The following is an 11246-nucleotide window of genomic DNA, read 5'->3' as shown; positions in this document are numbered from 1 at the left end:
AAACAAGGCCCTGAGGGACTTTTCTGAGGCCCAGAAAGGCAACCCTGAGGCTAAATCCTCAAATTTCCAAGTTGGAAAAGTGCTGGACTTAGTTTTTTTCTGAGCTTCAGAAAAGCCTTGCCCACCCTCTGCTTTGGAGCCCCAGAAGCACAGCACTTAGTTGGGTTTCTTTCTCAGAGCTGGGAAACTGCAGGACTTAACCTGCACTTCAAAGGCTGAATAGGTGGGACTTAGTCATTTTTGGAGCTCAAGAGGAAACTGTGGGACTTAACCAAAATTTCAAAGGCTGAAACTGCAGGACTTAACCTGCATTTCCAAGGGAAAACTGTGGGACTTAACCAGAATTTCAAAGGCTGAAACTGCAGGACTTAACCTGCATTTCCAAGGTTGAATAAGTGGGACTTAGTCATTTTTGGATTTCCAAGGGGAAACTGTTGGACTTAACCAGAATTTCAAAGGCTGAAGCTGCAGGACTTAACCTGCATTTCCAAGGCTGAATAAGTGGGACTTAGTCTTTTTGGGAGCTTCACAGAAGGCTGTGCTTGTGGGATCCAAAATCCTTCCCAGAGCTTGTTTTCAAGGCCCAAAAGTGCAACCCTCAGTCTCTGTTCTCAAAACATGAAAACACAAGATTTAGCTTCCACTTTTAGGCCCCAAAACACAGGACTTGGTCTCCATTTTCAACCGTGGAAAATGCAGCACTGAGTCCCTTTCTGGGCTCCAAACCCACCCCAGTTCACAACGTTTCCAAGCACCCAAAACACAGCACTTGGAGTTCAACCCCGCACTGCACCCCTGCCCGGGACCCCGCGTGTGATGTGATGTGATGCTGGGGGGCTGGGAGGGAGCGCTGCCCACCCCCCACCCAGGGCCCGGGTCCAGTCGGTGGGAAGTGCTTGGGAACTGTGCTGGAGGGCCCTCCGTGCAGGAGGGGCCCGTCCCGTGTCTCTGTGGGGCCGCGCCGGCAGACGGGGGGGAGCACTTTATTCACGTTTATTGCACCTGCACACACACAAAGAGCCGCAGCCCCCAGGGAGCCCTGCCTGGGAACAGCCCGGCCGGGCACGGAGCACCACGCCCGTGTCCAGCCCAACGTGCCCCGCCGCCCCCCGAAGCCCTCCGGCCGCAGCGAGCCCCGAACCCCCCCACGGGAACCTCCCGCCCGCTCCCCCGAGAGAAAGCCCCTCGGAGCCCCCAGACCCCGCCCGGGGCAAGCCCCGGCGGCCGCGGCAGCCGCTGCCCGTCCCTGCCCAGCCCGAGCGGCTCCCGGCACTCGGCCCCGCCGCCGCCGCTGCCCGACCCGTCCCGGCACAGCCTCGGCCCGGGGCCGCCTCTGTGCGCCCGGAGGCTCCGGCCCCAAGCCCGGCAGGGCTCCCGGCCCCGCGGCCCCTCACCTGCTCCGGGCTCCGCCGCCGCTGCCCCCGCGTGGAGCGGAGACCCCACAAAGAAGCCCAGACCTGAGAAAGGAGCAGCCTCGCCGCGGCCGAGGCTTTTCTGGCCCCGGCCCCGCCCCGGCCCCGCCCCGGCCCCGCCCGGCACCTGCTGCTCGTTCCGGGCCCCGCCCGCCCCGCACCTGCTGCTCGTTACCGGCACCGGCACCTCCTCACCGGCCCCGCCCCGCCCGCATCGGGACCGGCCCGTTCCCTGCCCGGTCCGCCCCCCGCCGGCCCCGCCCCGGCACCGGACCGGCCCCTTCCGAGCCCCCGCGGCAGCCGCACCCCCGGCACAGCCGTGCGGGGCTTGGCCCGGCAATCGGGGCCGCTCCCACCGCTCCCCGCCCCGGGCCCCGAACGCTGAGGGACCCTGATCTCTTTGAGGGAGCCTGTAGTCAAGCGTTGACTGAAATAATGGCTCCAGAGCACGGTTTTCCATCGCCAAGTGCTCCTGAATTCAGGGTTCAAATGTGGCACAGAACGGAGTCAGTCTCTTCTCCACCTTCGCTGAGAACAGACAGGGTGCCCGATCTCTAATCCCGCAGCCAAGGTTGTTTTCCTCCTTGTGTCAAAGCCAGCCTGGCTCGTGGCACAGTTCTAACACAGCAGTGCCAGCACGGGGCATTTCAGACCAGACACTGCCCAACCTCTGGCTGGGCCACTGGATTTGTGCTGGGCTCCCCCACATCTCGGGAACACACTGCTCCAATCACACCCTCTGTCCAACAGATGCCTGCGATTACAAAACTTCCACTGCATAAACCCCTTCCCCTCTGAAGGACTCAGTGCTATCACAGTCAGTATCACCCAAAAAATAAACAGCTTATCCAAATTTCCCAGTCATTTCTCTATGGAACAGGCCCAGCGTCACAGCAGTCCCTGTGCCTTTCCACGGAAGGGAGCCTGGTTTGGACGCTCCCGCTACACCTGCACTAGGAAGCAATGGTGGGTCACGGCTGCTCTCCGGGGTTTTTCCGCACTGTCAGACTCTCCGTGTGGTTCGGTTCTCAGTCAGAGCCGCTCCCCACAGCGCTGTCCCGGACGGGCCCGGGACCCCCGGCCCCGCAGCGCCCCCCGCGCCGCCGCTCCGCCTGGCGCCGTCTGGCGGACACGGCCGGTACTGCAGGGCACATTCCATGGCACGCTGAGTTTATTAATTATTTATTTTCCCCTTTCGGGCATAAAGCAGTGAGAAAATGACACTGTCTCCTCTTGCCCTGGCAGCATTTGGTCCCAAGCTGCAGCTCACCATCAGTGCTGGGCACTGGGAACCAGCTGCACAAATGCACATGCCTCTATGACAGTTCTCTGCTGGAGAAACCATGGTTTTCCTGGTCTTTGATCCCAGTTCTCCTTCCCTCTGTGGCCACAAGCAGCATCTGGAGCAGATTTTCACCACCATCAATTAAAACTTCATATTGGGGGTGGTGGGAAGGGCATAAACTGGGGGTTCTGCCTTAAAAACCATCTCTGCCTTCAGCCCAAGGATCTGGTCTAAGGGGGCACAGATGGTCTCGAAGGGAGTGTACAGCCCATGCGGAGGCTGAGCAGATTTGGAGCCTGGCACTCGCTGCACCGGTTGGGTTTCCATCCCTCCATACCTATGTATTTGCTTCCCTCTCATCAATTCCCTAGGCAGGACCCACGAGGATCGTTTCAGCTGGATCTTCTCCTCTTCACAGGCTTGGCTTTGGACCTTAGAAGATGACAACATATTGTATTTTCATTTTTCAAGCGAGAAAGGGAAAGCTTCACTCTAAGGAGACCCCACAGAGACCCCACAACGCTCCCAGCAGAACTTTGGGATGAGGCTGCATCCCCCAATCTGGAGACCCCAACCCAGCAGCAGCAGGGGCAGGAATGGAACCTGATGTGCACACCTGGCTGAGGCACATTCCAGAGCTGAGCTTCCCAGGATAACAGCTGACATTTCCCAGCAGCATCTCATGCTGCCAACTTGGGGGGAGAGGAAGGGGGGGGTTCCTCAATGCTCCCCACATGGAAGGAGACCTGGAGATACGACCAGGTTCTGGAGTGGAGGGCTGGCTGCTCTCATCCCAGCACACCACCACTTCTCCCAGTTCTCCAGTGCCACATACAGCACCTACTGCCCCTTCTGCTGCCAGCCCCAGGCTCTCCCAAAAACCCTCAGGCACACGTGGGTGCGACACCCAGACATCCGTCATTCCAGATGGGAGTCACCCTGACCCAGCACTAGTGCCACACGGTCATGGCAGAGCAGGGCACCCATCGGGCCACCACCACCTCACAGAGCTGCTGTTCCCACCCTGGGTAGGTTTGGTGTGCTGGCAACCAAAAACAGAGTGGCTCCTTCCTCACTAAATGATCCTGACCACACACGGTGGGATTCATGCAATGCTTTCCCTGGCACATCTACTCTTGCTGTTGTGCCCCCCATCCATCACAGATACCGATGTCCCATAGCCACACATCCCAGTTTTCCCGAGTTAATGATTAAAACCTGTTGGATTTCAGAGGCACTGCACCCAGACCCCGGCAGGCAGGCCAAGGATGCTCGCCCTCTGGGATTAATCATTCTCCTGGCTGTTGACACTGTATCCATATAAACACTGGGATGGGATTCCCAGTGCCTCTTCCCGGCAGGAGGAGGAGGGAAGCCAGCCCCAACATGAGGGCAGCTGTGGCCCTGCTGCTGCTCCTGGCCACTGCACATGCAGCACACCGAGGTAAGGGCTGGGGTTTGCTGTGCCCTGGGATGAGGGGTATGGGGCTGAGGTACTCAGTTCTGGTGGTTTTTGTGGCCTCCCCTCTCCCCAGCCCATTGCCAAACCTCTGTGCAGGATCAGAGAGGAAAGGGAAGCACTGGGGTGATGGTTTGGTAATTAGGATGCCTCTTTGGGGTGATGCTGGAGTAGATGGGAAGGGGAGAGGCTGAGCTGGGGTGGGAGGAGGAGAGGACAGAGCCACAGGGATCAGCTCCTTCCCTTCCCAAGGGAAAATGGGATTTCCTCACCCCCATTTAGAAGCAGCATTTCCCTGTAAAACTCACCCCTCAGTGGAAATGATGCCCTGTGCTGCCTTTTCCTCCCTTCTCAGCTCCACAGGGAATTACCTATTTGCCAAAAAAACCCCTAAAACTTACTTCTCCCACACGGCTCTATGGAAGTGAACAGAAATGCAATGAATTGGGACCAACAGCCACTGTTCCTGTGAGGAAAGGGTCCTGCCTTTTCCACAGCTTCCCCTTTCTGGCAAACTCCCCCCTCACCCTTCCCTTCCCTTCCCTTCCCACTGGAGCGATGTGACCCTCAGTGTCCCCTGGGTTTTGTGGGAGTGACCCTGCTCTGCACTGTAATCCCAGGAAACACTGGTATCAGTGTTTACCCTGCTGGTGCCAAAGTCTGACCCACAAATGTCTGTAGCACAAATCGATTGGGTTTTTCCAGGGATGAGAGAGTTGCTGGGATGTCTTCACTGCTGGCTGCTCTGTGAGGCTGGCTCCAGAAATCCCAGGCCCTGTGGTTTCCAAACCCTGCCCCAAAAACCAACCCCACATATTACAAACTAAAAAAATTGCTATATGTCTTACCTGTAGCTCTCCCAGTTCCAGGGAGGGTTTTCTCCCTGCCCTTTTCCTCAGCTGCAGAGCCAAAGCAGCAGCCTGGATACCAGGGATGCTTCTCCCTGACCGGCTGTGCCAGCATCTCTCCAAGGACCACCAAATCCTACTTGGAAAAAGAGGCAACAGAGGGACAAAATAAAGAATCCTCAAGAGCATAAAGCACTGTGTTCCATGGGTAGTGGAGCATCCCTCACTTCCTGCTCACAATCCCCCCTTTTCCTGCACTTACAGGTAGAGCTTATGTCCGGGAGAAAGTCTGCCACGAGTACAGGATGCTGGGGAAGGAGAACTTCCGAACCCTGTAGGTACCTCCTGCTGTCAGTGCCCTACCAGGGCACTCAGCACCTGAGCCAAGAGCAAAAAAGCATTAAATAAGAATAATCTTGGAAGATGGATTCACTTGCTGCAAACAGGCCATTGCTCTTAAAAGGAAAAGAGTTTGCTTCATTGTTGAGCTCCTCAAAGCCTATTAGGTGCCTAAATAATTAGGAATTCTAACAGAGCTGACACATAATCCCTTGCAAGGGGCAGCCTCCAGCCTGGAACCTGTTCCAGCTCTTTCCTGGCTGTTTTCCAAGGAGTATGCTGCTATTTCTCACAGCTCCACAGCTGACGGTGTTAAACCCTGTTTGGGCAGAACGAGGCTGTGACATGAGTTTTGCTTTAAGAGAGAGGAACGTGCCACCACCGGCTCACCTTGTCCTTGCTCCCTTCTCCCAGGACCATCATCACCAACAGCCAGAAGTACTCCAATGGCACCTTCGAGGAGATCAGCCACCTCGTCCGGGCAATCGTGTCCCTGGCTGAGACCTGCTGTGCCGACGGTGCCCACCCCTCCTGCTACGATGCCGGGGTGAGGCTGACCAAAAGCGGGTGATGGACCCCAAACCAGGGGTGGGTTGAGGTGGGGATGTGGTGTGTGGCTATAACCCCTTGTCCCTCCCGCAGTCCTCGGCCCTGTCGGTCAAGTCCTGCAGTGCGGACTCGCCGTTCCCGGCGCATCCCGGCACGGCCGAGTGCTGCACCCACGAGGGGCTGGAGCGCAAGCTGTGCCTGGCAGCCCTGCGGCACCCGCCCCAGCCGCTGCCCCGCTACCTCCAGCCCTCCGACCAGGAGCTCTGCCAGGCCTTCAGGAAGGACCCCCAGGAATTTGCAGACAGGTGAGCCCCAGTGGGGACGGCACCCGATTGAGCCCAGGTGGGTGCTGGCACTGGCTGGGGCCATGATCCAGCAGCTTGGGGTGGTACCTGGAGAGGGCTCCCATTCCTGGAGAAGAGTAACACCTCCAAACCCTACGTGTCCTGCTCCCAATCTCCCGATCCCGGCGTGCCGGGTCTCCTCATCCCGCCCCTGCCGCAGGTATCTGTACGAGTACGCCAGCAGCTACAGCCAGGCGCCCCTGCCTGTGCTCCTGGGCTCCACCAGGACCTTCCTCTCCATGGTCTCCACCTGCTGCATCTCCCCTGCACCCACTGCCTGCTTCCTAAAGGAGGTGAGACCCCTCAGACCTCCAGGCTCATCCCCATCCTCACTTCCTGGGAAGCCAGGTTAGCCCTGTGCTGATGACGTGGGAAGAGGAGGACATATCCCTCTTCTTTTTGTGGTAGAAACTGCAAAGAAAAACCCTCTCCCTCCTCACCTTGACCTCAAACCGGGCCTGCTCCCGCTTCTCGGCATATGGGAAGGACAAAGTCACCTTCAGGTATGGGGGAAATGGCCTTTCCCTCCTGGAACACGTGCTGGGCTGGCAGGGTGTTCCCATTTCCCACTGCAGATCCCATTTGCGGGCAGCATTCACAAAGACAAGCCCCCTGAGCCCCCCCACACCCTGTGCTCCCCAGTTACCTGGCCTCGCTGGCCCAGAAGGTGCCCACCGCTTCCTTCGAGGACCTTTTCCCGCTGGCCGAAGGTGCTGCCGAGGTGCTTTCCCAGTGCTGCGACTCGGTGGCTGAGGACTGCATGCAGAAGAAGGTAGGGAGGAGCCCGGAGCCCACCCCAAAACCACCTCCCGAGCCCCAGGAGGGGCCCAGAGAACACGCCCCATCGCGGCTGGGGGTCCACACACCCTCTGCTCCCCTCTCTGCAGCTGTCGGAGCACACGGCCAAAGCCTGCGCCACGCTGTCAGCCCAGGATGGAGGCTTTGCCAGCTGCTGCAAGGGGAAAAACCTGATGGAAAACTATTTCTGCATCCTGGCCTTGCCCCCAGCACCTGCTCCCAGACTGCCAGAGGCACCGGAGCCGACCAACAAGGAGCTGTGTGGCAAGGACGGGGGTGTCCAGGCCACCAGGCAAGTGCTATCCAGGTTACAATTACGGAATAAAACCATCTAGGTTGGACAAGACCCCTGAGGTCCAACCATTTCCTGAGCCTTCCTCCTCCCCTTGGTTATATGGTTTGGTAGTTATGGGGTTAATCCTCAATTCCCTCAGAGGCACCAACCCCAGCGGCTGCACAAAGATGCCAAAAGCAGCCCCCACCCCATTCTGAGCAGCACCCACAATAAAAGCCCATGTGGCCCCTCATTCCAGGTCCCTGTTTGAGCTGGCACGGAGGCACCCCAGCCTCCCTGAGGCCATCCTTGCCAAGCTCTATGATGCCTCGGAGAAAATCCGGGGGGAATGCTGCTCAGCCAAGGACCCCTCTGCCTGCCTGGACAGCAAAGTGAGTGGTGGGGGGCTCTCTGGGTGCTCTCCCTGCTCCCCCTCATCCCTGCACCCCCCCAGATCCCTGCAGGGGCTTTTCCCAGCCTGGTGACACCCACCCTCTGCCTGCAGCGCCAGCGGATGGGAGCAGAGCTGCCCCCCATCCTGGAAATGGCCAGCCAGCTCTGCGAGCAGTACACCAAGCTCTATTTCCTTGATTTCAAGAAGAGGTAAGCCTGTTCTGCACCCTCCCTCCCTCCCAAAAACCCACCTGCATCAGGGGATGCAATCAAAATTTGTCCAAGACCTTGAGGATGCTCAAATGGAGCCGGTGGGTTTGAGCCTAAATAGCAGCAAAATAGCAGGAAGCACATAACACCACCCCTCACGCCATCCACGGGTGCACCCCCCCTCCCCAAATGCTGCATGGGTATGGAATGCTGCCGGATTCCCGCTAACACCCTGTTCCCTGTGCCGCAGGCTGCGGGAGAGCCTGACACAGGCGTTTCCCGAGGCCAGCACAGAGCTGCTGGAGCAGCTGCTGGAGCAGCGAGTCTCCTTCGCCTCCACCTGCTGCTCCTCGGACGCACCCCCGCTCCTTTGTGCTTCCAAGGTACGGCCACAGACCCTCCCTACAGCCTGGGGGGGGTGCCAGACCCCACACCCGGGTCTGCCCCTCTGCTCTTCCCCCCTTTTCCAGGTGAGCTCGGAGCTGGGAGAGGTGTGCAAGCAGGATTCCTGCCTCCTGGGATAGGGGCTCAGAGGGAGCAGCTGGTGGATCGCTTCTCCAGACACGCATGGATGGAGTGGGATCGCAAGCCTGTGGACACGCAGGAACGTGGCACTTCAGAAGGGGACTGGGCTGGAGGATGCCCAGCAGACAGAAGGTGCCCCCATGCCCACAGTTCCCTGCCCACCCACCAGCAACATCACCCTTGTATTCCTGCAGCCAAAATAAAGATGAAAACAGTCTCCTCACCACTGCTGGAAAGGCTTTCTGCACACCCGGGGTGATGGGAAGGGCTGGGAATGGCCAGTGCTGAGCCTCTGCAGGCAGGAAGAGGTCCCAGCTCCAGTCCTGGGAGCTAAGGCTGTAACAAATTAGGCAAAACCAGCAAAAACACTCATTCCAAAATATTAATTTCCAATTATTCACATTTTTATTAATAATAATAATAATCTATTTCTTTCCAGTTAATAAGTTGTGGTTTATCCAACTCAACTACCATTCAAAACAAAACAGTACAAACCACAACAATTCTCTTGGTAAAACCAGCAGACTCCTGGGAAAGCCTGGGCTGCTCCCGGCTGTTGCCAGCCAGCATTGATTCCCAAGGGATTCCCTCCAGCCCTTGCCAGCCTGGGCATAAATCACTTGGCTTTTCCACTCTCTGTTGCAGTGGGGCTTTTTGTTTGTTTTTTATATTAATTTTGTTTACCAGGTCTCCTTCCTCCTACCCTCAGTATTTTTACCCCACCAGCTCTCTAACCCATTCCCAAAGATCTGAAGGAAGCAGCAAAATCCCTGATTTTCTTTTGGTTTGTTTTGGTTTTTTTAAATCACCATCCTTGCTGCTCAGTGCAACTCTTCCCATCCCAGTCTTTCTGCTCCCACCAAAGTACCGGGGTACAGCAGGAATTTAGCAGCAACGCAGGAATTCCAGGGTGGGAGCAGCATCACTACAACCTTCCAACCAGGGAATGCAGGGCTGAGATGGGAAAAGCCTGACAGGAGTTACTCGAAGCCCTGAAAACCCAGCACCGAATAAAATGTCTCCAACATTTACCTGGCCAGTGCTCCATAAGAGCATTTAAAAAAGATTGAAAGTATTAGTTTTATCCACCTCTGAGACTTGCAGGCCTGCTTGCTTTCCCAGTGCCTGCTTTTCCCAGCTCCTTAAGGTTAGCAGCATCCCAGCCACCAACATCAACCACCCAAAAACCAGACAGGAAACAGACTCTACCTCCTTTTAATTTTATTTCTCTTCTGGACTGCATACAGCAAAAGGAACAGCAAGTGTATTCCTCACAGCTGGAACCCCCACAGGCAGGCCCAGCAAAGCCTGGAGATAAACAGCCATTTATAGGGGGGGGAAACCAGCTCACAGGTGATGCTGGTGCCACTCAGCTCAGAGCCAGGGCTTCCAGCAGCTTTGTGGAATCCATAATCCATTTCCCTACGGGATAATCTTGGAACCTGGTGAAGTAGGTGCCCAAAACCATGTCCCTTGGCACCTCGGGGCCATGCTCCTTGACTGGGTGCTGGGATGAGCCTTCCCCACACTTTGGCACAGCCACTTGGCACTGCTTGGGCCACCAACGCCTCCAGAGGGACTGGCACCACTGGGGTGGTCATCGCTCCCTGTGTCCAGCCCGGCAGGAGTCACTGCCTGGGGCTGCAGGAATCCCATGGGGCGATTTGAGCTGAAAAAGGAAGTTTTCAGTCACAGGAGGGTTTTGCACTGTCCCAGAGTCACCGCCCAGCCCCCCTGGCAGCAACTAAAAGCTGGCAGCTCTGGCTCCTGGGCATCCACCTACAAGGATGATGCTGGGCAGGGATGAAGGGCTGAACCCCAGTGCAAACCAGTTCCTCCAGTTGTAGTTCCCAGACTCACCAGTTCGAACTTTTCCCATTTCTGTCAGAGCCAGCGCCAGGCTGGAGAGGTCTGTACTGCTGACAGCTGCTCTGGGAGAAACCTGGGCAGAAGCCTCTGCTGGGAGAACAGAGTCTGGTGGCAGGAGGGGTCACCAGCTCCCCTGGGAGACCCCCAGACCTGCTGGCTCCCAGTGTCCCAGTACTGGGTGGGAGACACAGCGGGTGGAACCCTCATGGCCAGTCACCTGGTCATGGTTCACATGGCAGATGATCCCGTGCTGGGAATTGGGAACTGCCAAGAACCCCCAGCTCCTGGGGTGTGAGATAACAGGGATCCCCAGCCCCACTGACTGAGATGCCACCACTGCCCCCCAGGATGGGACCCCAGAGAGTTGGTGCCAAAACCCACCGGGAGAGTCACGGGGACCCACGGGAGGGGGGTCCCACACCGAGAGGAAGGAAACAAACCATCACCTGTGGCTGCCTGGGCAGGGTCCAGACCGTAGCCGGGCACTGGATCCCACGATGTGGTAGATGGGAGCGAACGGCCCCGGTTATCCCGGTTCTCACCTGTTTTCCCCCACTTTTGCCCAGTTTCCCTCGCCCGGTCACGCCATGGGTTGCCAAGGCTGCCCCGGGCTGCAGTGGGACCGGAGCCGCTCCACAGGAGCCCCGGAAAACCGGAGAGCCCTGGCCCGGAGCGCTCCGGGGATGCTGAACTCGACTCGGTCCTTGCGGGGAGACGTGGCTGCGACGGCACCGGGAGCAGCGGCGGCACCGGGAGCGGCTCCAGCACGGCGCCCGGGCCGCCCAGACCCGGACCCCGAGCCCGACGGAGCCCCTGGGACCGGGAGCGGGACTGGGAGCGGGATGGGACAGCAGGTTCTGTGCCCCTGCCGTGCCCGGAGCGGGCTCCGCACGCAGAGCGGCAGCGCCGCGCCTGCCCCGCCCGGCTCAGTGTCGCCGTCT

At 58.1% G+C, this 11246-nt stretch overlaps 1 protein-coding gene across 1 annotated transcript; it reads left to right on the top strand.

Moving 5' to 3' along the window:
- The first annotated feature begins 3982 nt into the window (after positions 1 to 3982).
- GC (GC vitamin D binding protein) lies at positions 3983 to 8659 on the top strand. The gene is made up of 12 exons (XM_050320671.1): positions 3983 to 4141; positions 5269 to 5338; positions 5758 to 5890; positions 5986 to 6197; positions 6397 to 6529; positions 6645 to 6739; positions 6879 to 7008; positions 7124 to 7326; positions 7568 to 7700; positions 7814 to 7911; positions 8162 to 8294; positions 8382 to 8659. Exons 1-12 carry the CDS (start codon positions 4030 to 4032, stop codon positions 8433 to 8435), a joined length of 1506 nt encoding a protein of 501 aa, XP_050176628.1. The 5' UTR covers positions 3983 to 4029; the 3' UTR covers positions 8436 to 8659.
- Positions 8660 to 11246: the final 2587 nt, after the last annotated feature.

This window comes from Myiozetetes cayanensis, unplaced genomic scaffold (assembly GCF_022539395.1).
Source record: "Myiozetetes cayanensis isolate MyiCay16 unplaced genomic scaffold, myiCay2020 scf24, whole genome shotgun sequence".
NCBI classification, from domain to species: Eukaryota; Metazoa; Chordata; class Aves; order Passeriformes; family Tyrannidae; genus Myiozetetes; species Myiozetetes cayanensis.
This window is presented reverse-complemented; position numbering and strand designations above follow the sequence as displayed.

Coding starts and splice junctions, on each gene's coding strand:
- GC (XM_050320671.1), top strand. CDS start 4,030: ATGGGATTCCCAGTGCCTCTTCCCGGCAGGAGGAGGAGGGAAGCCAGC. Junction 7,701..7,813: donor CTGCCTGCCTGGACAGCAAA/GTGAGTGGTGGG, acceptor CTCTGCCTGCAG/CGCCAGCGGATGGGAGCAGA. Junction 8,295..8,381: donor CGCTCCTTTGTGCTTCCAAG/GTACGGCCACAG, acceptor CCCCTTTTCCAG/GTGAGCTCGGAGCTGGGAGA.